The 17,508-nt window shown below is 39.6% G+C and overlaps 1 protein-coding gene across 6 annotated transcripts in view; it reads right to left on the bottom strand.

Annotated features, from left to right (window-relative positions):
* SPIRE1 (spire type actin nucleation factor 1) overlaps positions 1-17,508 on the bottom strand; it is a 128,163-nt gene that overhangs the window by 16,427 nt on the left and 94,228 nt on the right. For 4 of the 6 annotated variants that reach the window (XM_048289171.1, XM_048289173.1, XM_048289177.1 and 1 more), the window contains exons 7-11: positions 15,441-15,527; positions 14,939-15,068; positions 11,366-11,407; positions 4,334-4,497; positions 61-151 (exon numbers count right to left, since the gene is read on the bottom strand). In XM_048289171.1, the coding sequence (XP_048145128.1) occupies positions 61-151; positions 4,334-4,497; positions 11,366-11,407; positions 14,939-15,068; positions 15,441-15,527 (514 nt within the window). The remainder of the gene's footprint in view (positions 1-60; positions 152-4,333; positions 4,498-11,365; positions 11,408-14,938; positions 15,069-15,440; positions 15,528-17,508) is intronic. The other 2 variants (XM_048289172.1, XM_048289176.1) reach the window with 1 other exon arrangement.

Below are 17,508 nucleotides of genomic sequence, written 5' to 3'. Positions count from 1 at the left end.
CACAGGACAGAAGACAACAGAAGTGTGTAAAAGCAGCCAGTGGGCTCTCTCATAACTCACTCTTTCTGCTGCTGGTGCCTTCTTGAGAGGGGTCATCCACTTGTGAGGGAGAGATGCTGCTGCTACTTCCTGATTTGTGCACTGATTCCTCCTGTGTGGCAAGAGGAAAAGAAACATAATTCCTCAGGGACTGTTTTTAGTTTTCTTACTGCTGTTGAGCACACAGAAACCACAAGCAATCAAAGATATTTTGGACTATTCAGTCACTCAAAGTCCTGGAAGAAGTCCTGAGAAAAACATTGACTCTGTACAGTAGTGAGCAAAAGAGAATTTTCAGGGCTCAGTTTTTCTAGAAACTGAAATAAATGGTACATGATCAGAGTTCAGTGTATTTAACTACTGCACGAAAGAACAAGATCAAGAGAGAGGTGCATGAATCCACTGTAACCTGTTAATTTTTCTTGTTGTATTCAAAGACTTCTAGGGACTTCTGCAGCTACCGCAGATATGTTAACTCAGCTTTATATTTCACACTAACAAGGAATTAGAACTTAGATTTGTCTGGTCTCTAAAGGAATGAGAGCCACTCACACAAGCGACTAAGGTAAAGAGAAATTAAACTGAATTTGACTGCACTGTTCTCTTATTCCCAATCCTGGTGTGTTTTTCCTTTCTTCTGTATTTAAAAGAAATCTCATTCCCTGTGTAAGCATTCTTCTTCTCAACAGCCAAGAACAACTCCTGCAAGATGAAGGAAAGTGAAATGGGCTTTGACTAAAAACCTCTCAGCTATCTAAAGCTTTATGCCACCCAAATTATTAAATCCTTTGCTGTCACCTAAAACCTGTCTTCAGCCATGAGATACCAGCAAAGACACAGATCATCACAGGAGTCTCCCAAACAAAGAGTGCTAAGGAGTGAGCACGAATGCTCTTTACCTCTAATGTGAATGCTTTCAACCAAAGAGACTTAACATCATTTAGGCTGTCAAGATTTACAGATCAAAAAAGTGACCTGCTCTAAAATCCAGCAAGTGGCTGAGCTTCTCTCTCACGGATTTCCTCAGCTGAAAACCTCCAGTGGCTGAAAGATTGCCTTCTTTGGTAACAGCAAGTGGGAAAGAAAAGCTGGCAGGATCACCTCAATGAGCACCACGCATCACAGGACACAGGCCTCTGCAAATTCCCATCAGGAGATCTGTACTTAAGGCTTAGCTCAAGGGTAGGTGTTGTATGTGAGGACACTGTCCCCACCTATTTGCCACAACACAGTACTCTGCAGGGGGTCTCAAACCAGCTCACATCCCAAAACAGTATATGCACTTTAACATATCAATTGTGACCCCACAAAACACTTGTGATGGGAAGCTTGTAAGGAAGTTTGAGCAGCACATTGAGCTACATCAGCTGTTTTATTTGCAGGAACCAATACAGTTCACCTATAGAGCTGGCTCAGACAGCTCTGCATATTGCTGCATGGTTGCCTTAAAAGACCAATGGAGAACTTGCATGACAATTGGATGCACTGCTCTTTACAAGGGGTGCAACAGTGTTCACAAGTCTACAGTAAAACATTTAAATTTTGAGAAGGAGAATAGCCCTGTACAAAGGGAACTACTCAACTTTTCACCTTGTGGAAGTCAGATTGCTCTGAGTGGAAGACGAGTTTACCATTGCCAAAGAAGCTAATGAGCCAAGGTGAAGAACTAAGTAAGCTCTTCTGCTATTCTAAAGAATGAACTGCTGGAGCCAGTGGCTAAGTATAAAAAATAGTAAGTATAAACCAAGACAGGGAAAATGGAAGCCAGGAGGAAGTTAAATTGGACATAAAATCCTACTTAGACAACAGTATTCTGGGTTTGTCATTTCAAATTACTTCTGTGCACAAACACGTGCACTGATGATGTTATTGCTGTCCTACAATTTCTCAAACATAGAAGGCTTTTTTTGAGAATGAAATCTTGTGTAGGAAGTCCTGATGAACCACTGCATGAATTCCTCCATATCTGTGCAGCAACTGTTGCGTAATATTGTAGACTATCTGACATTTTATGCTTGAGGTTGGACCAACCCAACATCCAGGACTCTGCACTTCTCCAGAGTACCAAACAATTAGAATTTTACAGTTACTGAGAAAGCTGCAGCTTTAAAGGCTTTACCTTAAAACATTTAAATATATTACAGACATGATTTTTGGCCAGATAGATGTAGTTTCATTAGGAATATATAATTTTTACATCTGTATCAGAAGTCACTATTAGATTGATACTTCTCTTAGCCACACAAAGCAAAATAGCACTTCCTGCTCCACGCCCCTTGGAATCTGTGATTTTAGTGGTGATGCAGAAAAAGCAAGGACAGAAAGAAGGAACAATTTATACAGTATTCATCCTTGCTAGGAAATGGGCATAGGGCTGTATCAGACCTTGCCTTTCACCTCTGCCCAGCTACCCTGAGTATTGGGACATAGCCTGCATTGCAACACAGATGAAAGAACAAAGGGAATGCAGTGGGAAGCAAATGCATCTGCATCACAGCTCATTTGGAGGTCCACAGCTCGGCAGTGCAGGTATTTCCAGGCTGTAATTTAGGGCACAACATAGTCAGAATTTCACTCCCAGTGAGTAACTCCAAATAGGTTAAGCCCAATTCAAACTGCAGACAAAGAGGTGGCCGAGCCATTTACAGGCAATCAGAACAACACACACACTGTTCTATGTGCTACATACAAAGTAAAAGTCAGGAAAGAAATAAAACATTTGGACAGAGCAATCTTCACTCTCTTCAAATGTTCTGTGTCCTTCACCACCTTGAAAAACTCCAGCTAAACTCCCTTCAGTTTATCTTCACTACTTTAGCACTCTTCCTGAGCCCCAACCAGTATTCTGCTGAGCATCTTTATCATCTCAGTTGCTTCACCAGCTATTTCTATTGACTCAAACTAGTCCAGCATTGGTTCTCTGTGACAGCTCGATGTAGTTGATTTATTTTCAATTTATCTTTCGCTGTATGTTCCAGAACTTGCTCCATACCACTTTGCTTTCCTAATCAATAGTCACAATCAGACATTTTATTTTTCCCTTCTACAAGAATCATTTCACATTGCCCTTTACGTAATTTTCTTTTACTGACTTCTGCTCATTTTCCTGTGTGAAATAGCATGAAGCTTCAGGATACATGGAGGTACAGGCTGTAAGATCCAACTCTCACTGACAGATCTCAGTATTCCTGCATCCTGCCCAGCTTCATTCACATTAACAAACCACATATAGCCTCTATTGTAATCTTAAAGACTGATGAGTGATCTCAGAATGCAAATCTCTTCTGTTTTTAGAACAGATGTATCAAATTATGCACCCACACGTCACCCACAGGATAACCCCAAAGAGGGCCAACCTTTCACAGATCAAGAAAGTATGCAAAGAGATAAATTTCTCCCCACATATATTTCTTCCCAGCCTCCTATCTTTCAGCTTAGACGCCTTTGTAGCCACCCTGTCAGGAAACCCCTCCTTTCCTATTTGCAAGAGAGAAAAAGAGTCAGGGAAGACTGCTTTCCCCAGGCTAAAATTATCCTCTGTGAATAAAGCCTGCCTGCATGAGCTTTCCAGACAGCTTAACTTTCAGAAAGGTCCAAACTCAATTAATAACACTACTGGTCCAGAAGACAAAGCTCATTCTTGAGGATGTAATGTTGGTACTTCCTGAGAATCATATATAATGCAGCTTTGAAGCTAGAAAGCTTTTTAAGGTTTTCTCCTTCTAATGCTTTTTTAAATCTTTAACTCTACACTTAGATTGGATGGATTCAAAATTATTTCTCCGAGTGGTATTTTCTTGTCCCTATCTGTGAAACACTTTTGGGGTGTTAGTTCCCAATCTTATATAGCAAACTAATGCACTGACATTTGCACCAAACTGCAACCCCTCTGGCACAGCTGCTGCTCTTTATTTAACAGCTGTTATGGTCAGGCTGGCCCCACATCTGAGTCCTTTAGTGACAGCTACTGCATGAGTGCCAGAAGGGTGCAGCATACTTTCCTAAATTCCCAAAAGCATAATTGCTACAAACACACTGTGGACAGATACTGGGCATTTAGGAAAGTAAGTAAATACTGGGTTTAAGGCCAAAATTACCATTTAACCTTTCAAAAGAATATTCTCCTTTTTGGGATCTGATCTAGTATTTTTGAAGTTCTGTGGGCTGACAAAGCAGCCATGGAAAATTCGGATTATAATTTGCACAGTCACTTCTCATCTGATCAGTTCAGCAAACTAAGAAGTAAGACTCAGTTCTGACAAATCGAGAAGCAAGTTGTGTCCTGATTTTTTACCTCTGAATCTGAGCTGTCAAGTTCAGCCAACGTGGGAGCCTTAAGGAGTCTCTTGCGTTGCACTGTCACTTGTGTGGCCCCGTTCTGCTTTCCTTGTGGTGCTGGGCCACCGTTCACTACAGAGGCATCCACTAATTTTCTTCCAGCCTCTGGCGTCGGTACATCTACCAAAAGAAACAGAACAATTGGTGTTTGCACCTGAAATGTATTTTGCCTTCTCAAATCTCACTGTTAAGGCAATACACACAAAAGGGGGAAAAAAATTTGTGATAGTTATATCTGTGCAATTGTCTTAGTGATTCACTGCTCAGAGAATTGCAGGCAATGGCTTGCAGTACAGAAGCGGTATGAAAGAATGAAGGCAGTGGAAAAAGCAGCATTGCATAATGCTAAAACCCAACCTCAGACCTACACCAATCAACTTTGAAAAAACTGCCTGTGTTAAACCCAAAAATACCCTTCCTTCAACGTACAGTCTATAATTAACTATATAACAAGGACCAGAAGAATGCACAACCATATCTGGGCAAGTGGGTTTCCAGTGAATCTGAAGACAACGCCACACAGAAATTAGGAGGTTTAGCATGGAGTAAACCCAGTTTTTCCTGTGAGGAGAGAATTGCACTTTATTCTGCAGGATACAGAGAAGGAATGAAAATGAGGTAAATAATAAGCGTTCATCAAACACATGCACAGCTCTTAGGCTTGCACGGCCATTTGTATTAAAAACATGTCTGTGAGGTCAGACATTCATGGAACAGCAGAAACATGAGGCTCCAGCTCTATTTTCATCTACATGGCTTTTACAAGGATGTAACTCCACTGAGTATATTACTCAGGATTTCTGCCAGTGTGCAATGAAGAAGCATCTTGGATAATGTAAGCTATGGGTCTGCTGTGCTTAGCCTAGCTTAGCTTTAGACATTAAGATAATGACCTAGCCTTTGACATTTTAGGAGAGCTTTGAGTTTGGTCTGATAAATCAGTTTTATCCCTGTAAAAGTACAAAGTACAGTATTTCAATCTGAAGAAAATTATGTTGGAGGGACAAGGAAGAGAAGCTTTTAATCTCCCATTTGTATGTATGTCTAAGCATCTGGTCTTTCTACAAATGTGTTTTTCTACTCATGTAATTATAGGACTCCTTCCCCAGCCTTGTAATAACAAAGTACCTCCAGGTATTATAAGGCTAGGGTAATGATGAGTTATTATTCCCATTTTTATACATGGTGAAAAGAGGGACAGAAGGTCAAGTGACTGGTACCTTAGGTTACTGGGAGGACTATGACAGAGAAATGGTATCACCCAGATATTCAACACTGCCAACAGTGTAAGTACTCACACATCATTTGAAGTTACTTAGATAGTTGCCCTGCTATAAACAGACACAGTCACTCCTGCTACAACACCATTTGCATGGATAAAGCTATCCTTGCACCAGGTAAATCAAAACTACAGACTACACAGCCACAGCAGCTCTGTTTAACAACATTGTCACCACAGCAGCTATTAAATAAATGAAGAAGAGGAATAAGTTAAATTAATACGTATTTTAAACAATTATCCAGGTTGTTGTTAAATGCTGGAAACTGGTCTAAAAAGGAGAGGGGCTGCATTATAGTTCCTCTATAAATCATACCTTCAACTGGGAGTATAAGAAAAAGCAATTATTTGGGCTATTAAAGCCATGGTGACATTCCAGGCCTATGAATCTGTGTACTAAAGTGTTATTACTGCCTTCAGGTCCTCCCTACAAAGAGCCGCAATCAAAGACTTAGACTCTCTAACCCTTAGTTCCTATCATCAAAGGCTTTGCTAATGGGTGTCCTGACTACCACAATGGCTTATAGGTCATGGGGTTTTTTCCTCCTAGATTTCTGTAAGTCCAGCATGGGTGTCCCCCACATCAAATGCATTCCTGCTCTAATAGCAGCTCAACGCAATCCCAGAAAGGGACAGCAGGAAAACAAAACCCAAACTGCCTCCCCTCCCTGCTGCCAATGCCACTTCTTGACACCTCATACCTAGCTGGCATGTAGTTGATTGAAGAAGTTCTGGGTTTCCCAAATGAGCAAGAGAAAAACCTGTGATTTGTCTTTGGATGGCACAAGGTGGTTCCTGAACAGACTGTCCAAGGAAGCAGCCCCAGCACCACCCACAAACAGCCAAAGGTGGTGCCACTTCTCCCCTAACCCTCCTGGGTGGGGACTCCCCTGCCTGATGGTAGGGAGGGTGAAGAATGGCCTGTAAGCACTGCTGGACTCACTGGCAGAATAAACAATGGGAAGGCCAACAGCATTGCCTTCCTGCCAAAAAGTAAAACACACAATAAGCCTGGGAAAAGGAAAAAGGGGGGACACCACCAGACATCCCCTGTGGCAGGTGATAAAACATGTTTTCACATCATAAATTGGTTTTTGGTGGTTTTTGTTTGTTTGTTTGCTGGCTTTTTTTTTTCCCCCCCTAGGAATTTAGGCTCATTTTCTTTAGGCCTCAGAAATGGAAATCTCTGGTCCATTTTGAATGTAATTTATGTAGCCAATCACTATCTATGAAGCCTAAACCAGATATATTTAAAGTCAGGCATACATGAGTTGTTCATACATATTGCTGAGTTGCTCATATGTTGATTCAAGTCTTCTTGAAATATCAAAGAAATTTTAGGTGATTCAAGAAGACAATCCAACATAGTACTTGTTTTCAAGGTTTCTTCAGTAGGAAATGTCATTTATCACCATTCTTTCCTCTAGAGAAAAAAAACCAGGGAGTTTTTACAGCTTGCAAGTACAAAAGAATAATAATAAAAAAAGACTAAAATTAGAAAACTATCCAATCTATAAAATCCATTTGGTCAATCAAATTCAGTTTATCATTCTTGCACTTACAGCACTGGATACATGTGAATAAGTGGATTATCATAATTTAAGGAAAAGATCATGACATTTGAGTTTCAACAAACAGATTTCAAGAAAAATACCTTGTTCCTAAATTAAAACCAGAATCTGTTAGCAGATATAGACCAAAAAATGATTAATTTGTTTAAGCTATTTTAGTGATCTGTTCAGGAAACAGAAACATTAGCAGGTGACAAAAATAATCGTACATCATCATAAACAAGATAAAATTAATCAGGATAAACAAGTCAGAAACAACAAATAGACTAAATCTTATAAATATGAACATGATGGAAAAAATCAATGGACAATTCTTAGAAACAAAACCTAAATTTATTTTTTAAAAAATGGATAATAGTTTACAATCTCTAGGTTCACAGAACATGTAATGTTCTGAAGATGATTCCAATGATATTTAAGAATGCTTGTGTGAGTAGTAGCCTGGGGTTAAGAATTTATTAGAGAGTCAGACACGCTGGGGGAGTGTCATTTCTCTGTGTTTTCAGGCAGCAAGTACAGTGAACAGTACCTGCAAATTGGATGAATGTGTTTGGTTTCTTTGGAGTTTTTCTCTAAGCTGTCATTACAACAAGCAAATGAAAGGAGGCAAGGTCTTGATTTGATTACTTGATCGTTGCATTGGGCTTCCCTGACCAGCCTTAGGAAAGGGGAGACAGAAAAACCCCACCGTAGGATAATATGAAATGTGCCTTTATTTGCATGTAAGATTATGTCTCCTGTGAAACAAGGAATTAAGCAGACCACAAAAAATTACATGCAAACCTCAGCAGTCATGTAACCATATGCTGTCTGCTTCCTAACCAGCTCTCCTCGGCCAAGAGTGATGTCAGAAACCTGAATTTTGTTCTATACAGAAAATGTACTCCTCAGGATTATAATTTTTTACACTGAGATTAAAAGAAGGCTAAAATGGAATTGCAGAATTAATACAAGTTTGCTTTTTGCTGGTTGATAACATATTGGGAAATACTACATAATGAATAAAGGTAACAGAGATGTGTTCCTTTCAGTGGACTTCAGATGCTGAATTCAAACCTGAGAACTAATAAATCAGTCTTTTGCTGTGTTTGCATCTTTTCCTCCCACTGGTCTGAGGCAGACCTAATCTATAATAATCCCCATGAAATTTGGTGTTAAACGTTTCAGTTTCCTTTTTCTTCTCTCCCTGCACACCTCCCAGTTCCCCCTTTCCACCAAAATGTACAAACTGTTTCTGAAATAACAACTTCAAAGCAGCAATGAACACACCTTTGACGTAAGAACTTGAGTGTTAAGAGTGGGAATGACACATCTTTTGAGCTGCATTCAGCACTGCATTGAAATGAAGCTACTTTTCAGCTATTTTTCTATTAGACGAAGTGGGCAATGACTGCCCTGGTCCCTAGCTGTTATCTGAGTACCTCTCAGGTAACTCACTACAGGTGGCTCCCACTTGCTCCTTCTATTCTACCAGAAGGAAAAAGCAGTGTAAAAGGAGACCCCAGGAGCCCCTCCTCTCCTCTTCAGAAGAACAGCAGGCAGATACGTGGAGCTGGGCCCTGTGACACGCCAACTACACCAGCTCGGTGCCAGCAAAAGTCTTCTCAGGATTCTGCATCCTCCCCATTGCAGGCAGTATGAATAATAAAAACCTGCACCGGTCCTTTAGCACTTAGCAGGAAACCCTTCTCTTTTTCAGCTGGTTTGTGGGTATTTTGTGACAGCAATTCCATCAAGCAGAGAGCAATGAAAGCAGTGAAAAAGCAAGTGTGTGCAAACAGTGATGAAAGCACAGTACAGCCTCTCTGCCTCTAAAATAATGAAAAAAGTAAACACACACAAAGCAACAGTGTCCAAAATTACTGCTTATCTGCTTACAACCAATATCCCAACCCAACTAATTCGCTTGTACTGCTCATCTAGTGTCTCACATCTACCTAACTGGAATCTTTTAATCATCCCGAATTTACTTCTAAGGACACTTTATCAGATCACTCAGTCACGCCATATGATGCTACTTGCTGAGAACCACATGACTTGAAAATGCAAAACCAATCACATTGGGGAGATGGATAAAGAAACCAGGAAGAGTTCTTCAGTGGTCAGTCAAAACCAACAAATCCAAGTACAGTACAGATTGCTAAAGCTACTTCTTCAAAATCAAAATATTATGGTTATGAATTAATGGATTACAAAATATTGTTTGGATTTAAACAAATGAGGATGTCTCAGAATTCTTAGAACTAAAAGGCAAAAGAAGAAACAGACCAACACAGGCAGAAGGACAGATCTGAACATTGCTATTTAGCTGGCCATTGGCATATTCAGTTTTATTTCCTTAAAACTGAAGGAATTTTTGGCATATCTGAAAGTAGCAATAGTCTTTGAAAACTCAAGTTTGCCTGTTTACGCTGCTATCTGAGGCCCTGGGGACCATGCAGCTTTCAGTGAAGTAAAATATGATGCCATGTACATATGTAATTTGAATCCCAGCAGACAGCTGTAGTAGCAGTACCATACACCACGAGTGTAAGGTTTCACAAAAAGGCTTGAGCTGCATTAACAGCTTGTCACCGTCTCTGATGGCAGAGCCTGTTCCTTCCTCCCTTTCACCCATGCTCATCAGCTGCCCTCCTCAGCCAGCTGTGATCCTCTGATCAGACAGTAGGCAGGTTTAAATCACTAAAAGAGCAGAAAAACAACCTGGCAAAAAAAAAAATTAAGTGTTTGCTCCTGGTTACATGAGTTTAACAAAGTCCTCTTGTGAATAAATGAGCAGGAGTGGCACAGAGAAGGGGGAAAATCACATGCTTAGAGGGGAGCCTAAGCAGTGATAGTCCCTCCTCCCCTCACAACAGTGGCAAGCTGTTTCCTTGGCTCAGTCAGAACAGGGAGCCACGTTCACAGATATGTCACCTGTGAACTGTGTTCCTGTATTACGTAACTGCTGTATTTTTTAAGTTATAGTAATCAAAAACTTTTATATGGTCTTTCTAGCTCACAATATGCCAGCATTTCAGTCAGATGATGCCTTTCTGTGGGGAAAATAACCAGAGGAGGCTAAAGGATGCATGAAAAAACTGAGGATGTGAACTCTGCAAAAGTCCCAGATGAGATGTTTCTACATGTAACTCGAAGGGGGGGAGGTGGTACAAAGAGAATGATTTGGAGACTTCTTTGGGAGTCACCTAGGGGAAATTAGGTAAGAGCTAGCTATCTCCTCTGCTGACAAAGCTTTGAGGCTGATGTTGATTATTTCCAACATCAACGCTGGAAATTTTGGGCCTGAGCATCCTGGAAAGTTAGTGCATAATGAGGAAGGAATGAATTTATTTTCTGGCTACCAGGCTGTCTGACATTGCTGTCTCCAAAGAGGAACAGGTTCATACAGTTGCTGCATGCCCTTACTAATGGCTCCCCTTCCTTCCCCAGAGGAAATGTGAAATTGATACTAGATAGTTGATGAAGGGTCACCTGTTGAATCCTCTGCACCAGCTATTACCAGCAAACCTTCTTTTGCTAATGAGTGAAGAAGGAAGGTTTAGCCTTTTTGTTAGTGAATGTCTTTGATTTCATAGCTTATGAAGCTTTCACTGTAAAGACACTGTAGAACTGACAGTTTCTTTCTAGATTAATATACATAGGTATATTTAATTTAATCTAGAAAGGTATATGAGTTCAAAGCTAGTTTTAGGATCCTGGTGAGAAATGAAGTACTGCAAAAGATGGGCTAGTCAAAAAGTGAGTGCAAAGACACAAAAGTCAGATTTATAAATAAATAAATCAGACTTGAAGGTGATGCTGTATTCTGCAATCCTTTTACAAGTCTGGAATAGTTCTGGACCACCTTATTTTGGTTATTTATTTAAGCAGAATTTCAGCACTCTGATGAATACACTTTGTATTTCAGGTGAAATGCAGATGTTTCCTGTACCAAGGCATCCTTTTGTGGCAAGGAAAATATAAGTATTAATAACTAATTCATCTAAATTTTTTATTTTCACTGACCATATCTTGGAAGAATCCCTTCAAGTTTCTTTCTTAGATGAGAATTCAACAAACAGACGGAACAAATTTCACAATAAGCACAAGAACCACATCAGTGGTTAAATGGCGTAAATGGTGTAGCACGTTTTACCTGACAAGTCAAAACTGTAAGACATGCTAAGTGGCCGCATTGCTGTAAAAAAAGAAACAAACACAACAAAAAAAGAAAATGATTCAGCTATTAGAAAAGCAGAGGGATAATGAAAACAAAATATTAACTCCACTTGAGACATTTTGGACTCTCTTGCTTAAATCCAAAATGTGTCAGACGTACTACTGCTTTACTGTAGTAAAGCTCAAAGTCTGAAAACTACAGCAGCATAAACAGGACTCGCAAACAGAGCAATTATATTACTAGTAAATTAAGATATTTGGAATTCAATAAATCAAATATCAAACCAAGAGACAAATATCTGAAAAATTTAATATTTTAAAATAAAATCACAATGAAAGAGGAACAGGGAAAAGAGAAAGAGAGAGAGAGGAGAGAAAGAGCTGAAAAAAAAATTGAAAGCACAAAGCCACATTTCACACAAGTTTCAGTGACCTGAAATAAAGATATTTCTAATTTTTTTAAGCATAATCTCCAATGATTATAATTAAACTAATAAAGAGAGACACCCAAGCTAAGCTTGAGCAGTAGTTTTCTTGAAGAGGATGGAAAAAAAGGCCAAACAAAATCTGATTTGTGCTGATTCCTGTTCTTTTTAAAAACCTTAGGTGCACTTAGCCTTTAGAATGCATCTGTAATATTATTCTCTTCTTCCTGGGCCTCTGATAATTTTATTGTTAGATAAGAAAGTGGTCAGATGTTCTTCATTTCTGTAAAGACCTATCTGTATTTCCAATTAAACAGTGTATTCAGAGAGCAGACCCTCAAAATATCCTTCAACTGAAAACAAAACTTCCATGCGCTAATCCAGATAAGCAGGCCAAGCCCAGTGACAAGAATGTGCAAAAATGCATCAAAACTGAAATCAGCTTATGTGTCTTACTTGACAGGTGATAAACCTGCAAGCTGCTAGAAAGGGCCTGTCAGACACACATACCACTGCCCTAAAAGATGTTTATAAAAAGGTTGTACTGGGACAAGTTTTGCTCATGAGAATAATTTAAACTGGTGCATGCAGTAGGTGGCTGACTCAGAGCTAAATTTGGGAGTCAGGGAATTTTTTCTGCATTCATTAACTAGATATCATCCACAGGTAACAGCTACAGAAACAGTATCTAAATTTCTGTCCAAACTTAGCATAAAGGCAAATACTTCTTAAAGCATAAGGGTGTTTATCACCTGATGCTGAGGTATTGATAAAACCTGAACATGAAACAAAATTTTCTCCAAGCTCCATTAGCTCCACTTGCTTGAGTCACAAATCCATGCTTTTAATTAAAAGGACATGTACCTCAAGGCTGTGCTTGTCTCGATGGCTCACACTGATGATTTTATGAAGTCATTTGAAAGCTCACTCCAACTCCTCTACTCAGACCTCCCCCTTTGTGAGGGCAGTTCAACCCCATTTCCAAAGAAGCTGTAGATTGAGACTGGCCAAGGTAGAGAAAATCTTACCTGTACCATGTGTTGTGTAGAGCAGAGGGACAAAGTCTGTGGCTGCTGGGGAGCACATGCCATAGGTACACTCTTACCACAGAGGAGGAGCAGCAAGAGTAGAGCCCTCACTCACCCCAAAAGTCAAGTGCAGTTGTGCTCCTGACTGTATAAACTGAGCAAAAAGGAGTAACTCTGGGACAAGTGAAACACACCTTATGCTCCTGAATACATCACTGTAATGTGCTGGTTTTTTTCTCCTTTTTAACAGCAACAAACATTTCTGTCCAGATGGTGCAAGTGTTCCACATGGTGTTTCTACTTAGATTTATAATCCTTAAGCCTCATTACCCTACATGTTGTTACACTAAATTACATTCGGTGGTCATTTAAACTGTATGGCAGATCTATTTGTGCCACACTGAATGCCACTAACATTACTCTATTCCCAATCTGCACAAGCACATTCTTTTTTAAAAGGAACTTTGGGTGTAACAATCATTCCACTTGTGAGAAAGAACAAAACCTTAAATGTCAACATAAGGAAAATTGTCTTAAAGGCCTTTGGTCTTTTTAGTTCTTCATACCAGCAGATAATACATACTTGGAAAAAAGCTTGCATGCATCCACTTTTACACCTCCATTAATATGGCATTTATCCAGTCAATTCACTGGATTTAAGAGGAATTACCCAATTCCAAAACACAGAAATTTAATGCTTTTAAAAAAAGTGAAGAATTAATGGAAGACAGGTATCCCTCACCAGAGGCAATGCCTTGAAATCAGTCCAGAAGTCCTAAGCAGTAGTGACTCAAAATTTAACATCAGTTTTAGAAACTGTTTACTAACTGGCTTTGATGCCATTTATATCAGTTAGAAATGGTAAAGATTCATTAGATCAAGTTTGCTGCCCTTGAGACAACATGACAGTTCCCAGAAGGAGACCATTTAAAACACTGAAACTGAATGTTTGAAAGAAAAGTAAGGAATCGTTCCATATTTTTATAAGCTTCGTACATTTGGAAAGAAGTCTAGGCCTGTGAGAAATGTTAATTGCTACAGCAAACATCAACTGAACCCAGACCAGAAACTGGAAGGCCAAAAAACAATATTCAAAGCATCGTGCTCTGACTAACACACCCAAGCATTCCCCAAACTCCATCAAGCACTTCAAAAACAATGCAACAAAGCAAGACTGATGAAATTGTTTTCTTCAGAGACAATGGGTTGTCACAATCCACTTGAATCTGGTCCAGTGCCTTCGAGCACATGTGGCAAGCACAAATATCTTTCAAAAGGCGGTGACAGAGAGTATGTATGCAGATTTTTTCCACGCTTTTCAGCCATAAGACTTGACATTTGCTCTTTAAAAATTCAGCTACTTCAGTTTTTCTGATACAGATAAATACAGTACTCTTAAAGCAATCTAAGTCACTATGTAGGACTGTATTTGTCATGCTGCTGCCATCAGAACCACTGAACTAATGCAAACTGGTGCATAGCATAGTACTGGTATCATTTCATAGTGGTTTGCTGAAACTACACCGCAGAAATGAAATGCTTTTCAGTGCAAATCAAATTATTTTCCCATAAAAAGACCTACAAACACATTTTCCATAACTTGGAAAAGGAAACAAAGACTTAGATTCAAAATAAATGCAACAGATTCAGTAAAAATAAAAGCAAATTTTAAATTAAAAAAAGAAGCTGATGATGCTAACAACAGGAAACAAAGAGAATAAATTAATTAAAAATCGACATGTAAAGAGTACTTGCAGATAGGCAAGGTATACTGCACTAGAGACAAGCAATACCTGTTCCATTCTGAGCAAATCTAACATTAACTATCATGTGCAACAAGCAACACAATACCATTCCATTTACCTAATACTTACACTAAAAACTTGAATGGAATCAAGCTGAACCATTCAGTTTCATATTTTAAAATATAACTAAGCACAAAGATTGCATAGCCCTAGAAAAGGCTGTAGGTTCTTTCTTCTTCTGAAGGAGTAATTTTGTCTTCCATGACATCTGCACAGATGTGGCTACAATTGCTGCTTCTTATGTGGGAAGTTTTCTGTGGATGCTGCAGGTAAAAACTGGCCACGTGCTTACCCAGCCTGCTACGCCTTATCTCATCAGGGGAGACTGGACGTAACTTCCTCTCTGCCTTGATCTCCTCCAGGATCCTTTCATGGAGGCTGCGGGGCCGTGGTGGCGTTGGTTTCAGTTTCCTTGCTGAGGCCTTGGGATACAGAGACAATCGTATTTACATTAAGAAGTGCCTCCTTGAAAGAAGATTTCACACTTTTTTGGAAAAAAATGTGGAATGCTGTGATGTGATTTTACATGCACTCAGTTTCAAACCTCAACATAAATTGAAAGAGGGTTATATGCATCATGATTTCCAGAGATAAAGGGCTGCTGGCAATAACAGCTGTTAATTGGTATGTGCAACATGTTACACACTGTTCTTTTAAGGGATCCTGTTCTATATACAGAAGACAACATTTTTGAAAGCCCAGGCAGAAAATATCGTATTTACATATTTGTTGGAACCAAACATGCTTTAAAAAGACACTGTTTTGTTAGGAATGAAGCCCACTGGATTACATACAGGATTTAATGGAGGTCGCGATCGGATGAAATCCAGGATTATTTCATGGGCACTCTTTTTTAATCGAGGTGGGATGTCACCGTTGACCTGGAAAAGAGAAAGTGAAATATATATACGTATATATATATAGCTTTGTTCCACATTGGTATTCATGCAGATGAGATAAATTGAAAACTCACAACAAGCCTGACAGAGCTGCTGTGTTCTGATACCTGCACCAGACGTAAAACTTCACCAGTCCTAAGCAGAGCAACAATCCATATGCAGAGCACAGGCAAGCAAAAAAAGTATGTAGCAGCTTTTCAGCTTTGCTGATAGCTGCAAAATAACTCCAACTGCAGCAGCTTTAAGCAGCAATATTTAGGATTTTGAAGTGATGAAATCAAACGTCAAGGCTGCAATTGTGTCTATGGGAGAAGTACATTTCCTCGCTGTAAATATTTCTGTAGAAGAGGGGCTGGGTGGGGGTTGTTTGCTTTTTTGTTTGGTTTTCTCCAGAGACACAGACATTTCTTTCTCTGATACCTCATTTAGATGTAAGACCATATACAAGACATCACAGGGAAGAGTCATCAATTCACTATATGTACAGGATTTAAAGAAGGGAATGGAAGTTTTCCTATCATATGAAGAATGTACAAATTGTAAGCTGGGAATAAGTGTATGGATTTGCTTAAAAAGAAACAACTGCCAGGTTCAGACTTCATAGAGCAGAGTGCCCAAGCACACTGTCAGGCGTAAGAGATCATCCTACGTCATATATATCCTTCTGCCACCTCCTCTTACTACACAGTAGCTGGCTATCAGCCCTATCCTCCAATGTGACAGAAATTTCCATGACACTATGACACTATATTGCTTAGACCAAGTGTCCCATATTTCAGATTCTTTTTTCTTTTTTAAGGGTCAGTTGCCTTTTTTTTTTTTTTTTTTTTTTTTTTTTTGTGGGACTCTACTCATACAAACTCTGTAGCCAAAAAACCTATGTAAAGACACATGTCTGGTTTGCCAAATCACATACCCTTTTGTTAACAAGAAGGATTACTGCCATCACAAAAAGGGGTTTAAATGTCCATAAGGTCACCTGAATATGATCCCTAATTGAACTTCACCAATGCCATGCAGCTTCCATACAAGCTCTGCTCACCTCAGGCATGCCCTGTTTCCAGGCTGAGGCTAAGTGACAGCCTCCCCAAGAAGATTCATCCCTTTACCTCTGAGAAATCAGATGCAGAGTCCCTCCTGGGGAGCATTTAATTGCTTTCCTGAGGACTCCTTCTGGAGATATCCTACCCCAGACACAGTCCAAACTCTATTTGTTCCACCCTCCTTAGTTTCCTAAGAGTGAATTTCATGTTGCTTGGCAAAGAACAACAAGCTGCTAAACTCTGCAACATGCATCATCTGCTTAAAAATAGTGCAGAAAAATTAAAATGGAAAAGGTTTATACTAAACCGTGATTTGACATTTCCTGATGAGGAGAATACTATTTTAAGGGATGTGATTGATTTCTTCTGTTCAAAGACTGAGCAACTTTTTGAGGCCAGCGTGCCCTGGAAGATTGTTAATGAAATGAGAAGTCTCTCTTCCCTGAGCTACTGTTCATCAGATGTCAAAGTTGATAGCTGAAGTTGAGAATTATTACCATCAGAACAGCCGTTTTGTAAACTGATAATCTCTGTTCAAACCTTGGGGAACAGCCCTCTGCATGACAATAGTCAATAAATAATACATGGCTCTGAGCCTTTCACCTCAGGGCACTCTAGGCCCTGACTTAATGCCACCAGGGTATAATTAGTATCAGTATTACCATCTTATTGGAAAAGGAGAAATGTAGGATTTGCTTAAGTGATTTTCCACAGGATACATGGGGAGCTGGTGGCCAAGAAAGTGGATGTTTTGAAGCCAACAAGCCCCGAGCTGGAGCACCAGTGGCAGAATCCACCTTCTCATACTTGGCACCCAAACAAGATACTGACATGAAAGATACTGAAGGGAAACTTTTATCCTCTCTGTTCACACTAGATCTATTTATTTACTCAAACTAACTCTCTCTGTAGTGAGCAAC

The sequence above is a fragment of the Corvus hawaiiensis genome, chromosome 30 (genome assembly GCF_020740725.1).
Source record: "Corvus hawaiiensis isolate bCorHaw1 chromosome 30, bCorHaw1.pri.cur, whole genome shotgun sequence".
Classification (NCBI taxonomy): domain Eukaryota; kingdom Metazoa; phylum Chordata; class Aves; order Passeriformes; family Corvidae; genus Corvus; species Corvus hawaiiensis.
Note: the sequence above shows the minus strand (reverse complement) of the source record. Positions and strands in the feature narration are given on the sequence as shown.